Source organism: Patella vulgata, chromosome 6 (genome assembly GCF_932274485.2).
Source record: "Patella vulgata chromosome 6, xgPatVulg1.2, whole genome shotgun sequence".
Lineage (NCBI taxonomy): Eukaryota > Metazoa > Mollusca > Gastropoda > Patellidae > Patella > Patella vulgata.
This window is the reverse complement of record NC_065884.2, coordinates 52,384,089-52,411,987: the sequence shown is the minus strand read 5'-3', so window position 1 is coordinate 52,411,987 and position 27,899 is coordinate 52,384,089. Positions and strand designations below refer to the sequence as shown.

The 27,899-nt window shown below is 34.3% G+C and overlaps 2 protein-coding genes across 3 annotated transcripts; both read right to left on the bottom strand.

Moving 5' to 3' along the window:
* Positions 1-2,492: 2,492 nt before the first annotated feature.
* On the bottom strand, positions 2,493-13,972 carry LOC126823254 (calumenin-A). Of its 2 annotated transcripts, none has more exons than XM_050551958.1 (8): positions 13,757-13,972; positions 12,659-12,775; positions 11,561-11,691; positions 10,381-10,574; positions 9,877-10,049; positions 9,476-9,536; positions 6,831-7,033; positions 2,493-4,257 (listed from the first exon to the last, which is right to left on the bottom strand). In XM_050551958.1, exons 1-8 carry the CDS (start codon positions 13,760-13,762, stop codon positions 4,153-4,155), a joined length of 990 nt encoding a protein of 329 aa, XP_050407915.1. In that variant the 5' UTR covers positions 13,763-13,972; the 3' UTR covers positions 2,493-4,152. The 2 variants fall into 2 exon arrangements, with proteins under 2 accessions (XP_050407915.1, XP_050407914.1); XM_050551957.2 differs by lacking the exon at positions 6,831-7,033 and adding an exon at positions 7,112-7,341 and having other exon boundaries at positions 13,757-13,970.
* A 3,976-nt stretch (positions 13,973-17,948) lies between these two features.
* LOC126823253 (ethanolamine kinase 1) lies at positions 17,949-26,585 on the bottom strand. Its single transcript, XM_050551956.2, has 8 exons — positions 26,260-26,585; positions 25,602-25,861; positions 23,432-23,578; positions 22,881-23,023; positions 22,339-22,422; positions 21,133-21,296; positions 19,843-19,916; positions 17,949-19,379 (listed from the first exon to the last, which is right to left on the bottom strand). Exons 1-8 carry the CDS (start codon positions 26,398-26,400, stop codon positions 19,298-19,300), a joined length of 1,095 nt encoding a protein of 364 aa, XP_050407913.1. The 5' UTR covers positions 26,401-26,585; the 3' UTR covers positions 17,949-19,297.
* Positions 26,586-27,899: the final 1,314 nt, after the last annotated feature.

The window sequence follows — 27,899 nt, the reverse complement described above, 5'->3', positions numbered from 1 at the left end:
AGGACAATGCTAGCCAGAAAAATTCGAATAGAATGGGATGATTTAGGTTAGATGGTCAAAAGAAGATTTATGACGAATATCTCCTTCAGACTTGAAAAGCTAGACATAAAGATAGGTTGCCAGGCAACGAAACATACGCTGACAGCAGCTAAATCGTCCGGGCAGTCAACAAGAGTTGTCGCATACTTTTTTCGGTAATGAAACATTTATAATACACTAAAATCTGATTAAGAGTAACAACTCATTAAGTAATTATTAAGTAATTATCAAAAAAAATCATTAGAATTTGTTTGGCTTCTATAAAGTTCTGTCCCATGCTAAGGTTTAGTATACGAAACATTTAATATCATTTATCTCCCAATAATACATTCTACAGTAGATATCGCTTGTGTGATATATTTCATAATCTACTGCGATATCTCCTTAGGAGATCGCTTTACATGAATATGATTGGTCAGTTGAAAAGGAACTACTTTTTTTTATTTTCAAAGAACAGTTCATTTCTTATTAGAAGTAATTTTTTTTTATTAAAAATGAACTATTGTTATTCAATTGACCTTGATGGAAACCACGGGTCAATATAAAGGACATTTGCAATGGTTGAATTGCTGTTAAAAATGATGTATCACTACGCCGTAATGTTCAGTAAAAGTGAAATCTACAGAAAAGAATTGTATTTATCTATTTGTGCATGTAAGAAAGGATTTGGTGATAAATAAAATCTCCTACTCGTCTTTTTTGATATCAAAAAGTATCAACACTTGTTGATAAAGTAAAAAAAACTCGGCAGGAGTAGGAGATTCTCTATTTATTTAGCTGTTCAAGTTCATTGAAAATCAATATACTTGTTTGTCTCAAGACCTTAAATTTTTCAAAGTGATCAAGGGCCATAACTTTGGCAGTAATTATCGGAAATCGTTGAAAATCAATAGGCTTCTTCGTCTCATGACCTCAAACACGCTGCGTATAAATTTAAAGTCATTCGGATATTAACTTTAGCATCTAGAGCATCCACAAGATTTTTCAAAGTGATCAAGGGTCATAACTCTGGCAGTAATTATCGGAAATCATTGAAAAGAAAATCAATAGGCATCTTTGTCTCATGACCTTAAACACTGTGTATAAATCTGAAGTCAGTTGGATATTAACTTTAGCCCCTAGAGCGTCCACAAGATTTTTCAAAGTGATCAAGGGTCATAACTCGGGCATTAATTATTGGAAATCGGTGAAAATGAATAGGATTCTTCGCCTGATGACCTTAACCACCGTGTATAAAATTAAAGTCAATCGGATATTAATTTTAGACTCTAGAGCATCCACAAGATTTTTCAACGTGATTAAGGGCCATAACTCTTTCAGTAATAAAAATTGAAGAAATGGCAAGTAATTTTCGAGTCGTAGTATAATCTGGGACAGACAGTAATCAACCTCATAATACAAGCTTTGGGGCCAGACGTGTTTCCACCTGTGATGGAGAACCCCGATTGGATCAAAATTTCCAGTAAAAGAGATGCATTAGCGAATTAACATTTATAGCTGCTCTCCCTTTTCATTTTCAATGCCATCTCCCGTCTTCATTAGCCCAGTTCGGAGCAAAACAGTAGGACGTTAAACCCCATTTCATTTCAATGCCATCTTTGTTGACGTCTTGGTATAGAATCAGAGAAGAGGTTTTAAACTGTGTACAGCAGATAGTTACATATTTAGTGGTATGCTGCTTCAAAATCTACTTCATAATACAAGCTTTGGGGCCAGACATTCCTCCACCTGTGTTGGAGAACACCGAGTGGAACCAAATTTTTAGTAAAAGAGTTGCAGTCAGGGAAAGCGGATTAACATCGGTTAAATGTGAGATTGCGGGTAGGGGGTTCTGCATCCATTTACTTTATATGGAATTATTTCCCCTGTCAATTAAATAAAACAATTTTCTGAAACCGTCTTTCTTATTTCTGACTGTTTCATCCAAACCTTTGAAACAGGTGAGAGAAAGAAATTGAGTTTAACGTCCACTCACACAAACTAGGTGATTTCAGGACAAACACAGTTCAATTTAATTTCAATTGTGCGTAGGGGTCTTTAGCAGTGGGAGGAAACCAGAGGACACCCACGAGGTTGGACAGGTGACCCTACTCCTTGTCACATACAACCGGGGAATCGAAACCATGCCAGTTGACTCAATGACAGACCTTATGATATACGCATGCACTTACTTGCTCCATAGCCGTTTAGTTTTAATACTGATACGCTCTGATCTCCCTTCCTAGCAACCCTGTTCCAACAGAGTCGATACATAAATTTAAACTGCCTGCACAGGTATGATACAGCATGAAGTGAAATTCGCATGGTATAATGTCCTGGAGCTGGACCCAGGGCAAGACTATTATAAACCATCCTTGAAAATGATTTCAACTTCTTTACATTTCTCCAATTGCAGGAACTGATCCAGAAACTGATCGAAACGCCCGCTCACAATTGCATAAAAACAATGAAGGTCATTTGAAATAAACAATCTTTTATTTTCCTTTTTTAATGAAACACATGTAAAAAAAGACTTTAACAAAACTACAGTTTAGTGAAATATATACAAGTTGGCATAATAATGAACACTTTTTAACCAAATGAATAAATCTATTACTAAATAACTACTATTAGAACAATCTTAAATTTTCTCCCAAAAAGATGCAGCTTGTACATGTATGTGATTTATATTTCTTTACAAAAAATTGAATGAAAAGCTTGACTTTCTACACCAGAAATATTATACACATTGAAGAGCAATTCCCCCATCATAGTATTACAAAGCATAATCAAACAGCTATGGATTGGGTCTCTCGTTCCTCACACATATCATTCTTTATGGACTGGAAATAAAACGGATTGTCGAGTAGCTATACCTTTTTGAAGGTAAAACCGTGGAATCATCAATACCAATTTAAAAAATTTCATCAGAGGCGATAAAACTGCTGTGTGTTACTTTAATATATATATATATATATTGCTATGTTCGATGTGTTTGTTCATTGTCACACCACCTTGTGATTTCTAGTTAAAATGGTATACTCATGCCATTATATATTATTTAAGATCTATATCTATATAAGTACGTTTAGTTTCATAATTCTTAAACTGATATAATTATTCACCATCTTCAAACAACCAAAAAAGCACCATAGAAAATATAAAGAATAATCCATACAATGGTTAAAAAATAAAAGCAATGGAAGATTAAGATAAATTAAGTGCATATACTGCTTACTCTATCAGGTTTGAGTATTATTGATATAGTTTTATCATTCAAGATATGAATACAGGGATAAGATTTTAGTTCTTTTTTAATGAATCTAATGCTTAATTGTATGACTAGTAATATGTACATATTTCACTCCATATATAAAACTAAAAGCGGAATAATTTAAGTTGTCTGCCCTTAACATTATGGATAATCTGCAACATTTTGTGCCGACACTTGCATTTATTTAATTAAATAATATGGTGAATTTAGTCCATCTACAGAATCAAGAATTATCATAAAAAGCTCTTTTCCCACAACAAATTGAACACAAGATTTCAGAAAGATTGGAATGAATGGCAGTAGTAAACTGTTGAAAAACAAAAAATCTACATATTTCCTCAACACTACCGGTACCCTAAATCTTCACAATGCAAAATAAATAAGAAGGGCAGACAACTCACTTATTCCCACCCTCATTAATATATCTTGGATATAAAAGTTACAAGTACCTGATCAATAAAGAGGCATAAATTCTTTATAAAAGAAATTAACGGACAATTCTAATTCTTTTACAAAAAATAAAAAAAAATTAAATGGAATTCTGCCATTATTCTTGTTCTTCTACCAATCAAAATACTGATAAGTGGTTCATGCAGTAAGATATCTTTGATCAGTAAAGTACTCATAGATCTAGCCCACAACTGTTCAAAATTTTGGTGCTAAACGGCAAAATACTGTTTTTATTCACCAATGACTCCACTGTCTCACACATTGAAGTTATAACTAGATCTATCACTCTTTTATTTTCATAAAGGCAATTACCCTAGTTCAGATTCACTCCTACTGTACGCAAAATAATATGTACTGTTCACATTCACACATAGTTCGGATTTAATTTGATACTCCTACTTTCTGCGGATTTAAAACTCATCATGTCTTGTGAGAGCCTCACCGAAATCTGTAGCTTGACTTCCAACAAACAAGTCATGCTTATCTAAAATCTCTTGCTTAGTTAACCTTCCATCCTAAAATAAAAATACAATCACATTAGTTAAAAAAAAACAAAAAAATGAAATGGTGTCATCAATCTACTGTTTGCCATGCAAAGAAAATAACGTACACCCACCCATCAGATTTTTGAAAGGGGGTTTTAATGGCTTTTAACTGTGCATACAATTGATGGAAGAGTCCAAAATTTGATACGCTTTGTCCTTATTACCAGTAGGAGGAAACCGGTGAAAACCCACGAGGTTGGACAGGCGACACTACTCATCGAATCAAAACTACGCCAGTTGACTCAATGACAGATCTTATGACACAGTGTGCAAGTGCTAACCATTCAGCCATCCAACCTGTTTATCTCGAACAAAACAGAATAAATCATAAACATGTGACCATAAACCAGCATGCAATTTAACAGTCTGTTTTACATCCACTAAAAACAATATTTATAATCTTAATTACATTAGTTCCAACTCAGAGAAGAAACACCAAACTTTGTTGCATGCTAAGACAGCCTTCATATTCATTGCACTATGTCTGTTATTGATGTAATGAAACTAGACATTAAGTTCCATCACTCTCACTAAATTAGAATCAAGAGCTATCATGTTTCAAAGCATGACAAATCAAATTGAAGAGAGAGAGAGAGAGAGAGAGAGAGAGAGAGAGAGAGAGAGAGAATGGGGTTTAAGGTCCACTCGACACAAACTAGGTCATTTCGAGACTAACACATGGTTCAGTTTTATTTCAATAATTCGCTTGCGCTTAGGGGTCTTTAGCAGTGGGAGGAAACCGGAGGACCCGGAGAAAACCCACGAGGTTGGACAGGCGACCTTACTCCTTGTCACGTACAACCGGGGATTTGAAACCACGCGAGTTGACTCCATAACAGACCTTATAATACAGCGCGCATGTGTTAACCATTCGGCCATCCAACCCCCCAGACCAAATTTGAACATTATGTCCTCAAAAGTGTCACAGACTGACAGACCCATTTTAATAGCCATCTGCTTTTTTTCAAACAGGATGGGGTACAGTATTATATTTTCACAAAATGGCAATGTCCTAAAATAACTTTTGTAGTTTTTCTTGAACTAAACTTTTATTATGCTGAAAAAATACAAATTTGGATAAACAAGTGCAAGTGATAACAATACAAACATTAAAATGTGTATTAAGATCTGTACCCAAGACCTTTGTGTAGAGTTGTGTTGCCACAATAAATAACCATTCGTCATGCAGCAAATAAAAACATTTCAAGGACATTGCTATCTTACATACTATATATACATACACACATTTGTACTACATTGTATCTACCCAACAATATTTTTGATTTCAAGAAAAGTAGTAATTCAAGAATTCTTAGTACATTATCACTTTTTGGTGCCTTACGATAGCCAAAAAGTCATTGTCCAAATAGAGCACATGTTCACTAATATATCTGCTTGAACATCTATATAGAGAACTTATACAAACAACTTTAGGCCACACCAATTTGAATTTCTTTTGTTAGAATTTTGGTTCCGATTTCAAAAATAATTTGAAAAAGCAAAAAGTTCTTGGTTTTTAGTTCAAAATTTTTAAGCGATTCAAGTCACGGGTACTTGACGGGATTAAAATTTATTTTTTCTAGCATACTATAAAATAGGGACAAGGTATATCACGCGCCATCTTAAAATTCAAAATAAGAGGTGGCTGTAGCACCCCTGTTTTGGCAGAATTTTACATCATAGCACAATGCATGGAGGATGCTGGTCTTCCAGTTAGTTTTGGAAATTAGGACAACAACCGAAACTCATTTCTTTACATATAAGATAGGTTGCCAGGCACTAAACATACGCCCACAGCAGATAAATCAGAGCGGTCGACAATGACTTGCATTTTTTTTTTTTTTTTTTTTTTAAAGAAAATTCCATACAGATCAGATTATAATTTTCAGCGTTTGAGAGTTCACAAGGTTCTACAAACTGAAACGAGGGCCTTAAGTCTGGGAGTAATTTACAGAAATTGGATAGGCTTCGTCGTTTGACTAATTTAAATGATGCATATATATTTCACACAGATGGAACGAAAACCTTTGTCGTTCGAGCGTTCACAAGGTCCAACAAAGTGAAACAAGGGCCATATCTCTAGAAGTAATTAACAGAAATTGTTGAAATTCAATAGGATTCTTTGTTTTACTAATTTAAATGATAATTTCATATAGATCGAATGATAACTTTTGTTGTAAGGGCATTCACAGGGTGCAACAAAGTGAAACAAGGGTCATAACTCCAGAAAAAATTAACGGAAACTATTTAAATTAAATAGGACTCTTCATCTCACTAATGTAAACAACATATCAAATTTCAAAATGTACCCTGTCGATTGTTAACAAGAAATTGTGGACGACGGCAATATACAACCACATTTCCATGTGGGCTTTTAAAAAGGGTATAATTATAAACATTACCAAAATAGTGATCAGGTTCTAATTTAACAAATAAAAGAATTTCAAAGCATCTCAAAACAGTATACTGAAATTAATTCCTCCAAATGTGTGTACACTAATCGTATGTGATGTTAAACAACGCCCTTGACTTGTTTTACAAACCTTGTCTTTATCGGATTCGTAAATAAGATGTTTAGATTCAGCAGATGAGTGATCATAATCGGTAGGAATGATCCAATCCATCACCTCATGCTTATCCATTTTACCATCTTTGTTTTTATCACGGTAATCAGTAAACTGCTTCCGTTCGTTAACTACCCAGTCGGGTTCTGGCTCTCCCTTTTTTTGATCAGACAACATGTCACCTACAAAGGTCAAGGGTTACAGATGAGATATGTTGTCGCCACCATGCATGGGGTTAGGGGGTCATGCGACCAACCAACCTTATCTTCATCAGAAGAGTGGATAAGATGTTCCACTTCTGCCGAAACGTGGTCGTAATCTTCGGGAATAATCCAATCTCTAATTTCTTCCTTGTTCAATTTACCATCACCATTTTTATCTCGGGTGTTAGCAAATTGATCTCGTTCAGCTTGAACCCACTCAGGTTCACCCCCTTCATGGTGTCCATCTTCCTCATCGTCATCTTCGTCTGCCTCGTCATAAATATCAGCTATAGATAATTAGCAGATTTAATAACTATACTTGAAGCATAATAATTTCTTATTTCATGGAAATTTTAAGACAATTTAGACCAGGTCACCCATTGAATAATGGATAAATATTTGAGTGATATTCCAAGAGCAATAGATAAATAGCTTATTCAGTCAGTGATATTCCAAAACCAGTCATAGGGTGCATCACCATAAATAAATATCTCCAAATATTTTGACAATTATACCACAACATGTATATGAAACTTACTTTCTCACATTCATAGTCCCTAAATAAACAGTTGTGTTTAACAAGTTATAAGCATTTAAATATCAATTAAAAAAAATAGACTGAAAAAGTTTACAAGACAACGGCATTACATCCAGGCATTTTTTTGAGTGCAAAATAGGTTAATTGTCCTTGGATTAAAATTAATCCCTCTTAACCAGTCTACCAAGCATTCTCTGACTGATTGACAAGCTGAGATAATAAAGACTATTTTCTACCAAACATAACAGAAAGCTCTATCAATAAATCTAACTTAGAAATGCGCACATTAGGCAACTCGAACGATTGTTCTGAGAAACCTGTAAAATCAAAAGGAAAATACTACTAGTATTCTATTCTTGCCTAACGAAGGATTTCTGAGATATTAATTTTACTAAACTGAAAGATGTCTCTCCTAACAGTATAGTTCATATCAAAGCAAATTAAAAAAACTAAACGCACACAATTTTCTAAAGCTGCTGTAACAACGAAACAGCTAAATATTACAATTTTTACGGCTTTAACAGTTGATAGATGTGTTGAAAATTTCACATGCAATGGCTATTTATAGCCTCATAATATACAGTGTGGCGTATTCTCCTGCTCCGTGTCCAGCCAGAAACCAGTTTGGAACTTGTAACTGAAGCATGCACATTGGCTGTGGCAAGTTAACTTTTAAAAGAGCAAATTTTGGCAGCGTGGGGTACCCTACCAATGGATAAATACTTCATTCAATGAAATTCTCAAACCAATAGATAATTATGCCTTATTCGTTTGTCTTCTCAAACCAATATTTTATTTTATTCGTTAATATTTATAGATCAAAAGTTTTCTTTTCTCTAGTAATTTCTATGTGTGTTCACACACACTTCAATAAAATAAATATAGTAAATGAAAATGCTTATTTGAAATAATGATGTAACGGTTCAAAACGGTTAACTGGTCATTAAAAAAACAACCGCCACCGTTAAATGATTTATTGACATTTGATAAAAATTTTCTATTAAAATATTTGTTGCATCACAGGAAGACATGGCAATATATATTTTTAAATTATTAGTATTACAACTTTTAAGTTAACGGACAGTATAAATTCCATTCATTCTTGATGTTTCATTTCTCCATTGACAGGTCAGTATAGACCAGTTCAAATCATGTTGATTTAATAAAAAAAAAAAAAAGCTTCTGTTTTAATTTATAAGATTAGTTATGACATAAATATTTGAAAGCATACCATTGGATTTTAAATACAAAATAAGTTTGATTATTCAACATCATCTATTTCCAAAGAATTTACTACACGTTTTTCTATCACAAGCCATGCTGTATCATTTGGTACCAGTGACCCATATGTCGTCAATTTTGACCCCATCGGCACAGCATCGCGTGTTCAAGTGATATCATCAATTTTACTATTATATCCTATTTTAATATTATTTTATCACATCAAACTTGTTTCCTTTTTGAGACTTTGTTTATTGAGAGATGAGGTTAATAAATGCTGTAAAACAATTATTTGTCAATCACTCAGGGCTATTTAATGCTTGGCAGCGAGTGCTAATAGTAGTAACGTATACAAAACTTCAAGCTGGAACTTAAAAACGTTAACAAATGACAAGTGCTATTTGCAGTATTTATGTGGTCTTTGCGAAAGAAAACGATGTATGATATACCAGGTATGATACGAAAATCAATACCGGTTAAGAATCTTTTCAACCTGTTCAACAATGCAACCGAACCGTGACTGGTTAACCAAGAGACCGTTTACATCCTTAATTTGAAATATGTAAAACTTTATACGAAAACAGTGAAAATAAACACCCATCAATAATTTACTTCCAACAGTTTTTGGCACCAAGGTGAACTTGTACTGATAATATACTTACCTATATATTCTTCTACACTAATAAAACCATCTTTATCTTTATCTATATCTTCTAATGTTTCCTACAGTATAAAATACATATCAAATTTACAATAAATTATTCACATGTATTAACCAAGACAGGTTGTGTCCATTACATTTTCTCAAGATCTTTTGTTAAATGTGGTCTGAATCCTTAAAATCACTATGCTAAATTGAGTTCTTTCCCTTTATAATGAAAGGGCCTTTATCCCAATGCATTCTGGGATTTGCCAAGCATTAAAATGGATGCTCGTTTTTAATGGACTGATGATAAATTCATATATCCAAGACAGTCTTACATTCAAAATACCTGAATTTAAAATTTTACCAAAACAAAATTAATTATTGGGTTTCTTTTACATCGGGATATACTACACTTACAAGAACTACTATCTCTCTCATATGTTCGGCATCTTCAGGATGTAAAAAGTTGCTAAATTCTTCTTTATTTAATTTATCATCATTATTACCATCGGCTCTTTCCCATCTTCTTTTATCTCTAGTGATCATATCACGGTATTCATATACAGGATCACCTTCTTTAGGCTCTCCAGCTGAAACCATAAACCCAATGAAAATTATTTTATGACAACTTTTATGTTTTAAATTGAACAATGTGTTTTAAGAGTACTGGTTCTTTGTTTTTGTCCATAATATTGTCTGGTACCTACAGGTTTGAAAATTTCCTGCACTATACTGCAGTATAGTGAGGTTGTAGAGCAGCTGATGAAACTGGATGTTATATTGTTAGTGGGGGCCAGATATATGCCACATATCTCCACTGCCGACAAATTTCCAAATTCCCCCATTCCCCCCAAAATGTCCTTAACCGGATATCATGCATCTGCCACTTTGTGATGGTATCCATACTATATCATTACTAACCATCTCCATAACCATATGTTCTTTTCATATAAGCATTCCAGGTAATTTCATTTGTATCAGATATATCATAATCTTTCCACATTCTTTCTGTGTCTGTTGTAATATAACGTTTCTGTACATACTGTATCCAATCTTTTAATTCATCTTCAGATACAAAACCATCAGAATTTTTATCAATTTTTTCAAATATTTTTCTGAAAGTAAAAACCAACCCTTAATTTAGTAAGGTATTGTTATCTAGCACATAAAATGCAACATGGGTAAAGGGAGATAACTGCATTTTGTGTCATAAAAATAATACATTTATGGACAAAAACAAAGAACCAGTGAAAGAAAGTACCTCTTAAAACACATTGTTCTTTACCCCAACCAACAAAAAGCTCCAATTTAAAACATAAAAGTTGTTGAACTTGTGAAATGAAAAAAATCTAATGGAAATTAAAAATATTTGAAAATAGATGTAACCATGTGTAAAATAGAAAGATTAGCATACTCTGCTTCATGTACAAAATCCGTCTCAAATTAAGGTACCAACAGAAAATATCTTTATCAGATGAGTTGACTAAATTTGTAATAATACTTTGTTGTTCACTGCACCATCACTAAAGCTAGTATCTTACTAGGCTGTGACAGCCCCCGTCTAGGAGACAAAAAACTGCGATAAAATATGCAAATTGGCGTCAATTTTCACTTGAAATCAGACATCAGCGTATTTTGCATGCATACTGCACTACTGCCACACAAATTTAAGATAAATCTCGGACAAAATTCGCCTCGAGATCCCATACATGTCACGCGACTGTCGTGCATATCTTGTGTCCGGAATGTAAGATTCTCATTTTTGTCATGTCACAATTTAGTTTCATGGGTAGCCAACCATTCACAAAGTCGTCTTGCATTTCTCAACACTTTTTAACTTGCGCGAACTAAATTAAGAAGGGTTTGAGATAGACGACTATTTTGAGAGAAAATTTGTCGCTCTAATATTTTTTAAACATGTTCAAAATTCCAACATCACAACGGCAATACCTTTCAAATTGAGAAACCTTGCAAACGTTAAGGCATTTTACAAACTCCCGAACAAATGCTGTTCACAATTTGTCGCCAACAGTTGCCGACCAGTGAAATACTGTCATAAAGCTGAGAATTTTTGTGTATGTCTCATCTGATTTTAACCTACCCTAATCTGTCTCGACTTTCTTCTGGTGAAAGTTGATCAAATGTCTGTCGCTCTTCTTTACCTAGAAATGCTTCATGATCATAGTCGTTGTTATGTTCTCCATCTTCTGAATGACTTGCATCACTGAGAGACTAAAAAAAAAATACAATCTTCTTTATTGTTTTTTCAAAAAGGTTGCAACCAGCTATTAAGAATTGTCCAGAATTGAACTAGCCACAGTTTTATATAATAATACAATATGAAAATAATAAGAAATGTTATCCCACAAATTGTCCTGGTCATTTCAGCGAAGGTCAGGAATCACAGAACGATTGTTGAGTTACTCTTGGGTCTAATTACCTTAAGCTAAGTAATTTATGAGGAGCCACAGTGGCTCAGACACAAACGCACTGGTTCGCTAACCAGAAGATCCCATATTCCATCCCGGTGTTTGTGGAGAAAGTTCCTCAAGAATTTCCAGCTTGGTTATTCTTGTGGTAGTGCAGGACAAAAGGTCTGGCAAGGAACATTGTCTAGTTGTTCGGATGGTTGCAAAAAAAACCCAAGGTCTTGTGTTTGCACCTCAAGACTCCTTGAAAGTTGGAATTAGAGTTAAAGTAGGCCATCGCACAGTTGTCCATGCACATTTTCCATAGCGTATGCCTGTCTTCATTTGCCTGGATGGAGCAGAAATGTACGAAACCAAGCTGATTCGGACAATGGCTGATGCGGACCAAATTATCGCAGATACGTTGCAGTAAATATACTGGTATATATGCCATTGTTTCATGATACTGAATTATTTGTTGCAGTAATTATACTGATATGCAGCTATTTGATATGGTGTTATTCGTTGCAGTGATTATACTGGTATGCAGCCATTTGATATTGGGTAATCATTTGATAATACTGGGTGGTCTTGATTGTCATTTTTGTCATATTAAATATATATGCAAACATATTTTACATACTCTCGTCATTCAAATAATGGTCCGATTGAGCCGTATCATGGTCCGAATCAGTCAAGAATCTGGTCCGAATCAGCTAAGAATCTGGTCCGAATCAGTTGATTACCAAATGTATGATACTAAACCCATTTTATTTCATTCATTTCAATACCTTTTCTTTGACCCGTTTCTTCTGGTCATCAGCTTTAGTTGGTATAGCTGATGCTACAACTACTATGATTAGCAAGAAAAATGTATAACATTGCATCATCTCTTTCTTTTTCAAGACCTGAAATGATAAATTTCATTTTTAAACTTTTCCCCCTTAGAGCTAGGGCACTGCAATAACCTATTATCACAGGCCTACTTTTAATTTTAATGATTATTTGTGGGTAGTCCAAGATGATTATTTGTGTGAAGTCCAGAAAATGCTCATAAATTAAGTTAACTTCAATAATTCAAAATCAATGATCCCATCATGTCGTGATCAGCTAACCATTTGGGCACAATGATCATTGTCTTCGATTTGCCCCTAAACGTGGTCTTAGCATAGGTCTACTTCTGGATAAAAATGAAACCGTCTTCAAAATAGCATTAGGCCTATGCAATTAAATGACCAAGATCACAATCTCAGTGATTAAAACACAGATCCTATTTCGTTTTGTTTTTCATAATTCGTTTTACTTGTCTTTAAGAGTTGTTATTTAACCCGAGTTCTGGTTGATGTGAGGGATTAGCCAATGAAACGATTTGTTGCGGCGAATTCTTGGCGTGCGGTTCGCAGGAACTGTGGGTATCGCAGTAGAAACATCAACGCTGATATTGCCCCTGAAGCAACCCCTCCCCCTCCAACTTCCAACAGGTCAGATCTTCAGGTATTGGAGGCCGTCTAGAGTGTAAAAAAAAAACGAAACGAAATATATCCGTATTTTCATCAGAGATTGCCAAGAGCATGAAGAAGGGCAAGATGAAGATCCCTTTTCGTTTCAGTTGTAATCAACTGACTTAAAAATAGTAATATTGGGGTTCTTTATCTTTGCAACAAATTTTACACTTTCAGTTTCAATAATTTATTTTATTAATCATGCAAATCTTAATTTTGGGGAAAGTGTTTATGCATTACTAGGTTTGATTTTTAACTATCGATCCAATCAAGCCCCTTGAAGATGCCTCAAAGGAGGGGGGCATTGCGTCGAATCAGCTGTCTTTCTGTCAGTGTCAAAGTAAACGTGCTTTCCATGCAATTTTGTTCATTCATGCGTTTACTTACCACCATGGTGAAAGAAACGTTTGACCAATCCAAGCTATTGAATTGTAGTTGGTATCAGCTGCAAATTAACCCGTACAAATATTGACTTTTTAATGAATAATAACCTACAAGACAAAGCCAACTGATGCAATTTATACACTTTCACACCGATCTGCCAGCGTGGCCAATTTAGTGCCAGCTCTTAACCGATTCGCCACTAGATTTTACAGCCAATAAAATAACTCAATTTCATCACGTGGCCTTGCTGCACCAATAGAGCTAGAGTCCACGTGGCCGAGTCTGAATTTAGGTTCCTCATAACAACAATGTATTTATAGGTCTTCATTTAAAAACCGGATAACCGGCGTGGCTGAAATTTGATATTTATAAACAAATTACCGGTAGAAAACAAAGTTTGGTTTTAAGCAACTTAAAATTATCAGAACATTCGGGACCTAGCGTAATTATAACACCCAGCTTGGTCAAATTTTTTTTCATCTGTTTTAATGACAATAAAATAAATTTATTTCGACCAAATTAATTATGTAGTCCTACACTTTTCATAGCTTACTCGTAGTCGTAGTCGTAGAGTCTATAATGTTGCCTAAAATGTAATCATGGACCTGATGTAATCAAATCCAAATAGCCTATGTTGTACATTTGGGTCTAATTCCAATCAGGTATTATTATAATTTATTCCAAATTTTGTCTTACCGCCACGTACCGAGAACAATTTTGTGGGGAATCAAAAAGCTATCATTTCGTCTTTCAACCTTTTTAATTGCATATAATTAATTGCGTCCATTAAGTAAATACAAACATACGTACACCAATAACATGAATACAAAATAGATTTTATGACATAATAATACCTTAAAATTGGGATAAATACAAAAACGTGTAAAACGTGAGATGATAAAATGAAAATACAATTTTGCGATATAACCTTGTACATCAAAGTAGATATACACATAAAATGTTTAAATTATGACGTGATGTAATAATGAACGTGTACATGCAGCGGGAAAATAAACTAAACAATAAGTTATATCTATAGTAGGCCAATATTTTACGACTAATAATAAAGCATATAATTTTGTTCCTGCCATGGGTGCGAATTAAACGGTATTTCCTTTATATCACGTTCCTTAACTACCACGGAAATGCCTATCGCAATTGTGTTTCCCACGCATCGATTTAAAAGGATAACAAAATCAATTATCAGCAGGTATATAACCCTCACCTAAAAGAAAGGCGCGCGGGTTCCATCCAGAAGTTCCATATAAGTTATAAGTGACTTTTCCGGCGTGGGTGTTTGGCTTCCACAGGCCGTGGTCTGGCTTAAAGGATCAGCTTGCAGCGTCTCTAGTCGTTCGGATAGCAAAAAAAGTCCCGTGTATAGACGTTGGTCTGTACGTAAAATAACTTGCAAAAGTTAAAAGTAGGAATTCGATCAATATAAGCGGAAACGCCATTGTCCGGGCCAAATTTTCACCATAACACTAAATGGTGCACGTCCTTCTATATTAATTATTAGCCAGATCGATGCAGATACAAGTTCGTTAATTGTTTTGTCATTTTTCAAACACAGGGCCTCCAAAAGACACCTGCAGTTATTCATCATAATAAACTTTAAATTTCGAAAAGAGTGGCATGGATTTGAACGCCAGAGGCATTTTGGGTGGTAGGCCGACAGGAAGGGCTACTACATGTACGCGCGTAGGCGCAACCTATCTGTTTGCTTGTACGCTCGTAAAAATGTACAATTCCAGTCTTTTGATATTATAGTCCAGTAGGTTAAACTGACTGGTTTTTCCAGAAAATTGAGATTGTTGGTGGTAGTTCGCGTCGACATGACTTAACAAAATTTCACGTTTAATCAAGTTATGAATATATATATATACTGACCGAATATTTGACATTTGAGTTAGGCCTATATCATGGACCGTAAAAGTAAGACATTGCATGGCTCGCTATAACCTGAAGGTCCCGTGTTCGATCCCGGTGTTGGCCGATAAAGTTCGTTAGGATTTTCCGGCGTGCTTAATTCCCCCTTGTTAGCTGTACATGACAGATGTCCTATAGCAAGGGACAACGTATATAGTCGCTCGGATGGTACTCAAAACTGAGGTCCCAGGTACACATTGGCGTGCACGTAGAACCGTATATTCGCCACATGTACGTTCTTGCAAAATTCTTAATAAATAACATGAATTCCCATACGTGTACTCAAGTTTAGGCCTAACCATCTGAAATCTACAAAATCCAGGAAATTGCATTTCAGGGACTCAAGATTCAAAAATGTCTCCGGAGAGCATGCCCCAGGACTCCCTAGAAAGCTCGCACCTGTGGTGCTCGGCTCGTGGCTGCATCACTCGTACATTAGGGGCCTGTGCATCAGTCGGTCTCAGTTTTGCTAAAAAAAAAAAACCAAACAAAATCGATATGTACACCCATGCGTGTACGATAAATATATTGACCTTTTCTCTGGTCTTTTCCTTACTACATAGGCCTATCTTATTATGGTTAACGTTCTTGAGAATCGGGATTTCAGAAGTTCTGTTATTATACGAATGGGGGCCACATTAATATAGGAAGCTTAATTTATTGATCATTCTAAAGAGCATCCCATACCGACAACATCCGATTTATTTATTTCTACGCCTATAAAGTCACATTTTAATGTGGGAGTATAAAAATAAATATGACTTGCTTTCGAATTCGTCAAAATAACTCATATACATTAGGATAGTGTGAGAACCTTAGTCGGCCACATACACATCAAGAAACACCAGCCCCAAATTAAACCGCTACGATGGCCTTCACATTCATGGAGCTTATGTCATCCTTACTGGACTCAAAAAAATCTCTAGTCACGCTGCAAACTTTGTTATTTTATCTTCGTGTCTTATCAATTATTCACAACAATTAGTTATGTGTTAAATTGTAGCCTATGTATTCACTTGTAATTAGCTTAAAACAATATTTCTCTTTTTAACTAGCTAGAAACTATCTAATTTCCCTGTGTAATGGCTTCCTAATTATCTAAGTATGTTAAGCTTTTGTCAATTTCTAGTATCTAATCTTACCTCCACTTATAATCTTTGATCGTTTATATGTTTTAACAGAATATGAATTCTTGTCTTTGTGGCTACTTTTATATTTTTTATACTTTTCGTATCATATTATTGTTTACCTTGTGTTTGATAAGGACACTAGAATACTTGTTGAAACCTTGCACTATATAAGTTGCTAGTGATTGTTATCCATAAAGTTGTGTTTGTGTTATTTCAATGTTTTCCTATCAATAAATGCCTTACAAACAATTACATGTATATCTCATTTATACATTATTAAAATGGATTCAAAAATATGAAATGAAATTTAAGGTCCTACTGATCTGCTCCTAAACTGGGGGGCATACGCCATACAGTGTGCTATGAGGGAAATTTTGCCTGGGCAGCAGCACTATGGCCTACTCTTATATCGAATTCCAACTGCCAAAGTATCTTTTACGTGCACACCAATATGTACACGGGACCTCGGTTTTCCGTCCCATCCGAACGACTAGACAGCTGTGATGAGGAAGAGTGACAACACACTTCACATTAAATGCCATAATATACATGTATTTTCCTGGTCTTCTTTTGAGGCAGTGGCAGACTAAGACTCCACGGGATAGGCAGTGAGGCACTTAACAACACTTGTCCTGGTTCCGGAGAGCCACAGTGGTTCAGCGGGTAAGACGTGGACTCGCTAAACTGTATTGGCCGAGAAAGTACATCAGGATTTTCCGACATGGTGCCCCCTTGTCAGTGGTGCAGGACAGAGGGCCTGGCAAGGGTCAATGTATAGTCGTTTGTATAGGACAAAAAAACAAGGTCCTGTGTACAAATTGGCATGCATGTAAAAGATCCCTTGGCAGTTGTACTTCAATATAAGAGTAGGCTGTAGTGCCACTGTCCAGGCAAAATTTCCTTCATAGCAAACTGTAAGGTGTATGCCCGTCTTCATTAGTTCCATTGGAGCAGAATAGTAGGATGTTAAACTCCATTTCATTTCATGTATTGATTCCTTTTTATTATTTAAATAATAAAATTGATAAGGCACTTTAGCACATAGACCAGTATTTATTGTGCCGATAGTGAATCCCTGACTGTGTTGCAGTCTTTTTCCTTCATTCCTTTTTTTATTATTTTATTGAACCCACACACTGATTGTATATTTATTTGGTATAAAAGTTAGTACATTCTCCAAATACAGTAATAACATTCAAAATCATTAATAACAAAGTATATTAACAAATGTGAACATTTATTTTGAACAAAATGTTGTGTACATAAACAGAGTATCTGAATTTTGAGATGGTGGCCGGGTGGGGGGAGGGAGCTAATGGTAATTTTTGCATTATTTTTTATTTATTTTTCCAAATTAATAAAACCAGGGGTTTGTAGGGAAAATAGTCTTAAAATTTTGCCAGGTATATTTACAATATGACACCTGAAAATATATGTGGTGTTTGAATTGTGCACAGTTAAACATTATGTAATTTATTTAAAGTTATTAGTATTGCATTTGATTTAATTCAAAAATTTAAAATACATCCCAGAAAAGAATGGTTATGTATATGAATATAGTGGATAACCATAAATTTATTTATAAGAACAATAAATTGATTAGATCCATGTATTTCATCCATATTAATATTTGTACCAGTACCCGTGTAAAAACAAAAGTATCTATCTACAATATGAAGAGAGAAATAATTCAACCATTTAAAAGGAACTATCAATATAAATCATAATTGCTGTAAAATCATAGCAAGAATTATTAACGGAATAAAATAAACAGGAACACAAAACAATTTATCTTTTTGCACCATTGTATCCAACATCTTATAGAACTAAGATGGTGTAACAGTGTCCATATGTTGACCAGAGAAAAGAAGCCTTACTCATCCATCAGCTTTCAAGACAACAAAGAATGGGTTATCAATATAAATATCCACAATATCGAAAAAAAACATTGGCTTGCCTAACTTCTATGTCATATAAATGTAAATAGGTTGTACACATACCATAAAAAGGCACTTGTTTGATATCATCCTAATAAGTGCACATTATTTGGACAGGCGACAATAATTATGCCAAATATAGTATCAATAATCTATAAATACATTGTACATATCCAAAATTTATCTTTTTTTAATTGCATATAGGATTAATCCATATTGGCAACCAGACTGAGACAAGTAATTCTCTCTGGTAATATAAGAAATAACCCAATCTTCTTGATCTCCATGTTTAAGCCAACATAATGACAATCGACAGAAGCAAGTAACATGGGCAAAAAAAATAAAATATTCGTTCATTTACAAAACAATAAATGAAACGAAATAAGTTTGATTTTACACACAAAAAAAACCCTTAATAATATCAACACACTTATTAGAATAAAAAAATATTGATCATATATTGCAACAAATTATTACACAAGTACAGTATATCATACTTAAAACAGAAAAATTAAAATGCTAGGCTGATGTGAATAAAACCAAACTAATCACAAAAGACTATCCGGTAGAGTTAATGACAAAAACTCTTCTTTTCTTTTGAAATATTCACCAAACCGAAGCTGTGCATACCTAAAAGAAAAAAAACAAAAAAACTGGTTGTTAGGCAACAAAGCTTACAACCGGAGCAGCTAAGTTGTCAAGCAATCTAAATTGTGTTCAAAGTGATCAAGGGTAATAACTCTGAAACTTAGTTTCATCGTCTATAATTTTAGCATGTAGAGCATAACTCAGACAATAAGTCGTGTCTAGGTCTCCATGTCATCAACACTTTGTATATATTTCTAGTCAATCAGACTCGTAACAACTTTAGTTGGAATTCTAGGGCAAACGGGTAGCGACAAATGTGGGCGCTTAAAAACAGGTATGTTCCTTTTTCTTTGAGTTATGTGTTTCACAATACAAGAAAATATACAATGAAATAAAATGAATCCAATATTTGAGAAAATCAAGGTTGATTGTAATGTCATCGTACTGAAACAGGACCTGCATTAGATTGCATTTTCATATAATTGGAAAGGAATTTCATACTTACTCAAGAAAATCAAAATCTATGGTTGAGTTTTTAGCTTGAATTATACCCCATATTCCCCAGAAAAAATGAGCTGCCTGTAAAAAGAAAACGAATCATTAGATGATAGAGATAATAAAACTATCAACAAAACCTCTGATTAGTATATTAGGAGCTTGGCTTCCAACTCATCCATAGGTGCCAGACTTAGCTTGTCTAAGAAACTGACCAAAATTTCTTGGGACCTATCAGTCAATTTTCACAGAGTAAAACTAACATAGTTTTCAAAACCCCATTTTCAAATGTGGCTGAGATCAAGATCAACATCCGCTATTTAACGGTACAGATCAATGCACACTTATTGAAGTCATGTCAGCTGCTGATTGTTGTTATAGAACCTACTGTTCTACTCCAACTGGGTTAATGAAGACGGTCATATGCCATACAGTGTACAATGAGGGAAACTTTGCCTGGACATCGACACTACGGCCTACTCTTATTTTGAATTCAAACTGTCAAGGGTTCTTTTTCGTGAACACTATTGTGTACATGGGACTTGAGTTTTTTGTCCTATCTGAACGACTATATGTTTTCCTTTACCAGGCCCTTTTAATGCCTTTATTTTGCACCACTGACAGGGAGGAAACCACTCCGGAAAATCTTGATGAACTTTCAAAGGAAACAACGAGATCGACCACTCAACCTCCAGGTTAGAGAGCCAACATCTTACTCACTGAGTCGTCATAGCTCTATTTTATACAACAGTATACATGGTCATAAATAGAGGATTTCGTTTTATCTAAGCTACACTTCTGCTCGAAGCTTTACATTCGTTTCATCAATAGAGGATTATATTGTAAGAATATATTTACCGATAATTGATTTGTTTACTTGGTAAAATCTCAAATTCAATCAAATAGTTTAAAAGTGACTGATCGTCATTTATATTTTTCAGAGAATATTTAATTTTTCACGTCTTAATGAACTCAAATTGATTATTTAACATTTAATTAATAAAACAAAACCAAGATATGAATGGTAAATAATCTTCCAGCTTTGATTCAATTGTAATAAAAAGAGGGCTCTAAAAAGATTTTACTCAAGACTTACAGGTGGCGCAGCGCAGGTTTGTATATCAACTGCTGAGGATGTTGATTGCTGTGAAATTTTCAATTTATCATATCTTTGTAAATACTAAACAGAATTTAACCATATTGGTCATATATTCTTGTAAGAGATCCAACCTTCACAGCAATATTCTAGTTTATCAAATGATAATCAGTAACTTTTTGGATAGGTGTTAGTAAAACCTACCAAAGCACATTTATTAACTTGGACATATAATCTTTCTACATCAGTAACTGTAACATCACTAGGTTTACGATCTGTAGCTTCAAACCAATATTCTAAATAAGCTTGTAACCATTTCAGCTGGAATTCTTTCTTTGGATAAAGGTTATAATCTACTTCATCTACACCTGGTGAAAACAACAGAATGGTCAATCAACTGATAACAAAATAATTACTATTCACTACCTGATCAATTTCTCCCTTGTTATTTGTGAAAAGTAAATTGCTACATATGCACTGAAATGTTTGCTTAGTTGCATCTCTGGTTCTTAGGTCAATTGCTTTCTAATATTAATTGCAGGGGGACTGCACTACACACAATTACACAAAACAAATCTGCAGACAAGACACTATACGCAGAATTCACAAGCAAACATACATTTCAGATTAAATGAATTGATCCAGGGGCTAGCCTTACGCGACCACTGTTCTGTACAGTCCTGGGTCTGTACTCTGTAGTGATACAGACTTCACTCAAAAATGAAAACTAACAATAAGAGGGAATATATCCCAAAAACATTGTGTAATACTAGTGCAAGTCATGACCTGCCATATGCCACATGAAATATGAATGTAAACATATTGAAGGTAAAAATTACCTATACAAGTAACCATATCGGAGAAACAATACAAGTGTTCGAAAGAATTGAGGTATATTGACTACAAATTTAGGGCATATGTCCTATTTACCACCCAAAAAAAACAGAGGAAAAAACAATACTGTATACAAAGAACCAAACGGAGAAAGTGTGACCTGTCTCGACAACAGTGAGTCGTCTGCTGAATGATGTGACGTAAAAGGTGGTAGTTTGCCAGATGACGTCAGGAGTTAAATGTAATATTAAAAAAAAAAAAAAAAAAAATGAAAAGGGCGATAATCGAGATAAGAAATTTTTCTGGATGATAGAGACTAAATGGGAGTCAGTTATAGAAATGTGTGAATGGAAAACACCCCCCTAACAAATACGTCATGTGTAGCATCATGTGCAAACATACACTGCCTTTTGCATCACTAACATTTCAGGAATCTGCTCCTAATGTAGGAATAACCTGATCACTTAAGATCAACTTGTTCTAAGATATTTGATTTGGTGTTATAATATAATGAACATATTTTTACATCAGTTATTCTAACAAAGTATTGTTCTTAACAATCTCATTAAAACGAACCTGCAAATTCACAAAAATGATCACCAATATCATAAGCTTGGAAATTGTTAAAGGCATATTCATAATCTATAAAACCAATTTTATCTGTAAAAAAAAAAAAAAAAAAAAAAAAATTCACATTATCAAAAATTTCGTATTATATAATCCTAATTTAAAATATTGTTCATTACTGATATGGGGAAAGTATGTTTGATAATGATATAGCAGCCTGTATAATGATTTTTGTCACTGAAAATCAACACTTTCACAGTGTGAGCTTAATTTTAGGGTAGAGAAAAATGGAATGGTAAAATACATATGGGGGTAATAATTGCCTTAACAGATGTTTTAGAACATTCTGGATTCTTCAGAAGTATATGGAAAAGATTTGTCAATGCAATACAACACTTGTGTTACATCATCCTTTAAGATAGTTCTAAGGGGAAGTAATTCAATCTTCAGCATTGAATTAATTTTTTTTTAAATGTCAGTTGTGCTAAAAAAAAAATTGAAATGACTGGAATATGTTTATATAGCAAGATTAAAATCAGAATAAAACCAACCTGTTTCACTGTCGTATATGATATTGTTTAGTAAAAGATCATTATGGCAAAATACAATTGGTGAGTTTAAAGCATCAAGATGACTTCTCAATAATGCTAACTCAGCTATTAACTCATCTCTCTTTGGAATGAACTTTAAATATCTAAAACAATATTAACAAAGTGAAATGAATAGAATTTCAGGTTTCACTTTATACATAATTCTAATTTTGAGAATAACTGAAACTGAAACAGGACTAATGAAGACATATTTGTGAATAACAGGTGATACTATTTTCTATGGTTATATTTGATCAGTAAGGTAGAATTTTGCAAAGGCAGCAACTGAATTCTAAAATGATATTTTATAAAGCATTAAATGGTGTAGACCTACCATAGTTATCATTCGCAGGTGCTAATTAATGTATCAATTTTATGACAATTTTTTTTTTACTATTTGCTTTTCCCAAAATCAATGTTTTGGTGTGCTAGTCAAATGGTGATAGTTGTGGTAGGCAACACAAGATTTTAACCATAGGCAATCTCAACATAAGGCAACATTTTTAACATACCTCTCTTGTTGTGCAGGATTTTCAAATGAAGCTGGTAGAAGTTCAATAAAATTCTCTGTTTTTGTATATAAAAATGTCTTTTGGTTTGTTGTTAAATTTGTATGAGCATCTATAGTATGTAACTTGACCATTTCCTTAGCAACTTGTCTGCAACAAAAAAAAAATAGACAAGATTCACTTAATAAAATTAGACATTGTAAATTACCAAATGCCATTCAAAGAATATTGTAAATTACCAGTTTATTTATCCTGCAGCATTTTTATTCTTATTCTAAGGAAATCAAACATTGACATTTTTCTATTTTAGACTCATTAGCTGGGGCGAAATGGCATCCACAGTGTTCTATTTTTTCAAATTTTCAGACCTCTTTCCCCCCATGGCATTTCAACACAGAAATCTTAAATTCCTGGAATCAACCCTGCTAAAAATCCTGGATCTGAACCTATCAATCAGTGTCTAATAATCTGGATAGGAAAAAAAAATCATATTATCATAAAGTATTAAAGGTCACCGGAAAAGGTTCATAATTTTTTAAATAATGCAAGTAATTATGTCAACATATCCTTTCCTTAAGTATAACATGAACCCGAATGTCGATATTACCTACAACAGGTAAATTTCAACATTAGTAATTTCCGCCATTCTCCGTGGGTAGTCGTAACTTTCCGTAAATAAACAATCTGTGAGGTCATTTTAGTACTTCTGCTCATATTCTAGTCTATATTTCTATGTACAGAAGGACTAAAATGACGTCGCGGATTGCTTATTGACGGAAAGTTACGACTACCCACAGAGAACGGCGAAAATTACTACTGTTGAAATTTACCTTTTGCAGGTAATATTGACATTTGGGTTCGGAAAGGACATGTTGACATAATTACTTGCATTATTTAAAAAATAATTGATGCTTTTCCGGTGACCTTTAAATTCATACATTGCCAGCAGCTTTCTTGTCCTGACCATCTGTAGGAAAGGCATTAAACTTCTTCAGATTGCAGCACTACATTGGGAGACTACAATGTGAGGGGACAAATTAAAGCATTACTTGTATGTCGTAATCACTGTTTTCTATAGACATGTACAGTATAATAAATTAAACCAAATGAGGCTAATAAAAAGACTTTGCAGATGAATGTTCTTACTTAAAGCGGCATTATGGGAGATTAGATAAAGAGCTGACAGTTCTCGCTATAATAGTTAACAAGCAGTTGCCATGCAAGATATGCCAACATTTTGCAAGAGATGGACAGAGAACGAGCTATGAAGTTACAGTCTGATATGCGCAAATATCGAAAGAAACTGAGATCTTCAAGTTTCATTAAAATCAGATACAATTGCACCTTCTACAGGGTCCACAACCTTGGTATTACATACTTTTAAACTATTTGCATACAAGGAGCTGCTATTTTGATGGGCAGTTTGGATTGGACTTTCATGAAATTCAAACTCAACCGTCATTAAGGTGTACGGGGGACCACAAGCTAAAAACATGATTCTTTGTACAATTAGGGGCCGTAATCCATGAAGTTTCGATCCGATATGCCAATGTCGAAAGGAACTAAGATCTTCTGGAGATAAACGTATATATTCCAATGTGGGTATATAAAAAATAGATAATGAGCCGAAAAATTCTCATAATTTCAATAACACTTTAGCCTTGATTGTCACTGTTAACATTGTTACGATAATAAACAAAGTCTCAATAATCCATTTTTATAGTTAATCATCAGCACAGAATTTAGAGTTTGGGAGACTTCTTTACTTAGAAATGAAATGGGGTTTACATCCTACTGTTCTGCTCCAATATGTCATAGAGTAAGGGAAATTTTGCCCAGACAGCAGTGCTGCAGTCTACTCTTTTATCGAATTACAACTGTCAAGGAATCTTTACTACTTGCCAATCTGTTCTGCTCCAACTGGGTTAATGAAGCCGGGCATATGCCTTACAGTTTGCTATGAGGGAAATTTTGCCCGGACAGTGTGACTACAGCCTACTGCCAAGGGATCTTTTACGTGCACACCAATTTGTACACAGGACCTCGGATTTTCGTCCCGTCCAAAAGACTATACATTGTTCCTTGCCAATCCCCCTGTCCTGCACCAATGACAACCTTTACTTTGAAGTTATTAAGTCATCATAATGCAGGCAGTGAGAGATCAGATACATACCTATAGATTTTTTCATCTTGAACCGATTTCAGGAGCAAAGGGCTGCCTTTTACAAAACCATATGCCATGCCATTTTTAAATACACAATATAATGGTGGTGAACAGCCAATTTTAGATAATTTCAAAAAAGTATCCTTTTCAGCATTTCTATCTATTATCAGTTCTGTTTTTTCACCAAATATTCGGAACATAACAACATCATCAGGCTTGTCTTTCTGAAAGCACCCAAATAATTTGTTGGTTATTCCTTCACTGAAATGCTGAAAAATAAACCATACATATTGTATTCTGTATTATATTATCAATAAATATAAACCATACATATTATATTCTGTATTATATTATAAATAAATATGGTAACTAAGCTTGTTTCAATCCAACCACCAAAACAGTTTGACGAAGGAGGTAATAGGTGTAATTATACTATAGAGACAAAGTATATGTAATCCCTAAAGCTGTGCAAAAATATCCCCTTCCTCATGAGCTATGCCTCACTGTCTAGCCTATACTCAAATTATCTTGGCCATAATCATAGAGATGATAGCATAGAGTTATTTTTTTACTCTGTGATGATAGAGAAAGGTCAACTGCAGGCCAGTTTGCTGCAAATTTATTGAATGGGTGTATTAATTATAAATTTTAACTAGGTCATGGTTACCTTAATGCCGATATTATCTAGATTCCATAATGGCTTTATAAGTCTCAAAATTTCTTTTGCACCTTGGTCAACACAAGCCAAGTCTATCACAGTTTCACTCGGTACAAACCCTTCGTTTTTACTTGAGCGCACTCTTTGCATGATTGATGTCACTCTGGAGCGGGCAGACGGATGGAGGATGACTGGCTGTGAAGAAGGCTCCTTGATGATTTCTGCCCTCACCCTATACTATTTTCATTGTACCGTAATATATCTTTAATATAATATTATGACCCGAAAACTGCCAATCTCTAACTGACAGCCGCTCAACAGTTTTGTCTTTGTTATCCAGGACTTTGGGTAATGTGTACGCATGCTCATTTAACACCGGACGTGTTATATTGAATTACTGAAATCAAAGAGTATTAATGAGTCTTATTATATTATAAACTGTTGTACACTTGATCTAGACTATATTACCGTGATAAGATAATGTATATTGTATCGCCCCATGATCACACCATACACTTACACTTATATTGCTGAAAATTAAACAAATTGTAGGACCTATCAGAAAAGGGCTTGCGAAATATACCCTCATATTATGGGCGTATATATATTAGACCTATACTACCTATTATAAGATTTGTAAGCCTAGATTGATTATTATGAAAATAAATCAACAATTGAATCAATAAAAAAAACCACCTATAAAATTATGCAATGAACAAAATAATATGGGATAATCATATTAACATTATAATAGGTCTAATATCCCATTTCCCACCGTAAAAGTGCCCAATGAAAATATATATATTTATTTTATGATCAGTAGTGGAATACCGCGTTTTATCAGTGAAATAAAAGTGTTATTCCACTGGCTAAAGTAGTCCATGTTGTTTTTACCTAAAATGATTGTAAAATCATAAAATAAATAGAACATTTGTCGTTTTGTCGTGAAGAACATATTTTATTTCATCTCTAAGCAAGAAAACGTTTATATTTTCACTTATGCCTATAAACGTGTATAGCTGTAGCCTACTATTATTACAACCGTTCAATCTGAACTTTTAACAGTTTGTTTGAAATATGGGTATCGAGGCCTATATGCCCTCTAATGTATTATTTATTTTATTTATTATGTATATTTATTCATGTATCATAGCCTACTCCGTCTATGTGGAAGTCTTGCTGATACGCCGATGCAGCCATTTTCTTCATTTCTTTTTCTATATTTACTTAATTGACTTCAACGATAATAATAATTAGCAGCAGCGGGATGGCAAACATTTTAATCATTTTAAATAAAAACACATCACAACAAAGTAATACAATGTCAAACTCACAAACCCCAAGACGGGAATGAAGACGTTGTCTAACGAGGAATAGACTAATAACGTTGATAGGCTACTTGACCAATACCCTATAAAGCCAGAAAATGGTGGTCAGTGAAACCCGAAAAACTATCCGAAGTGGCAGCACCCCTTCGAAAGGAATGTCCACCGTAGGAATTAAGGCTGCTGTAAACCTGGTTGCACGAAGCGTATAGTGCGAAATGCCTTCAGGAAAGGGTGATAAGCAAGACACTGCCAACATCGAGCGCGAACAATTGGGCCAAAGCTTGTTTTGACCAAAAAATTGTTAGGCCGCAAGAAAAAAAA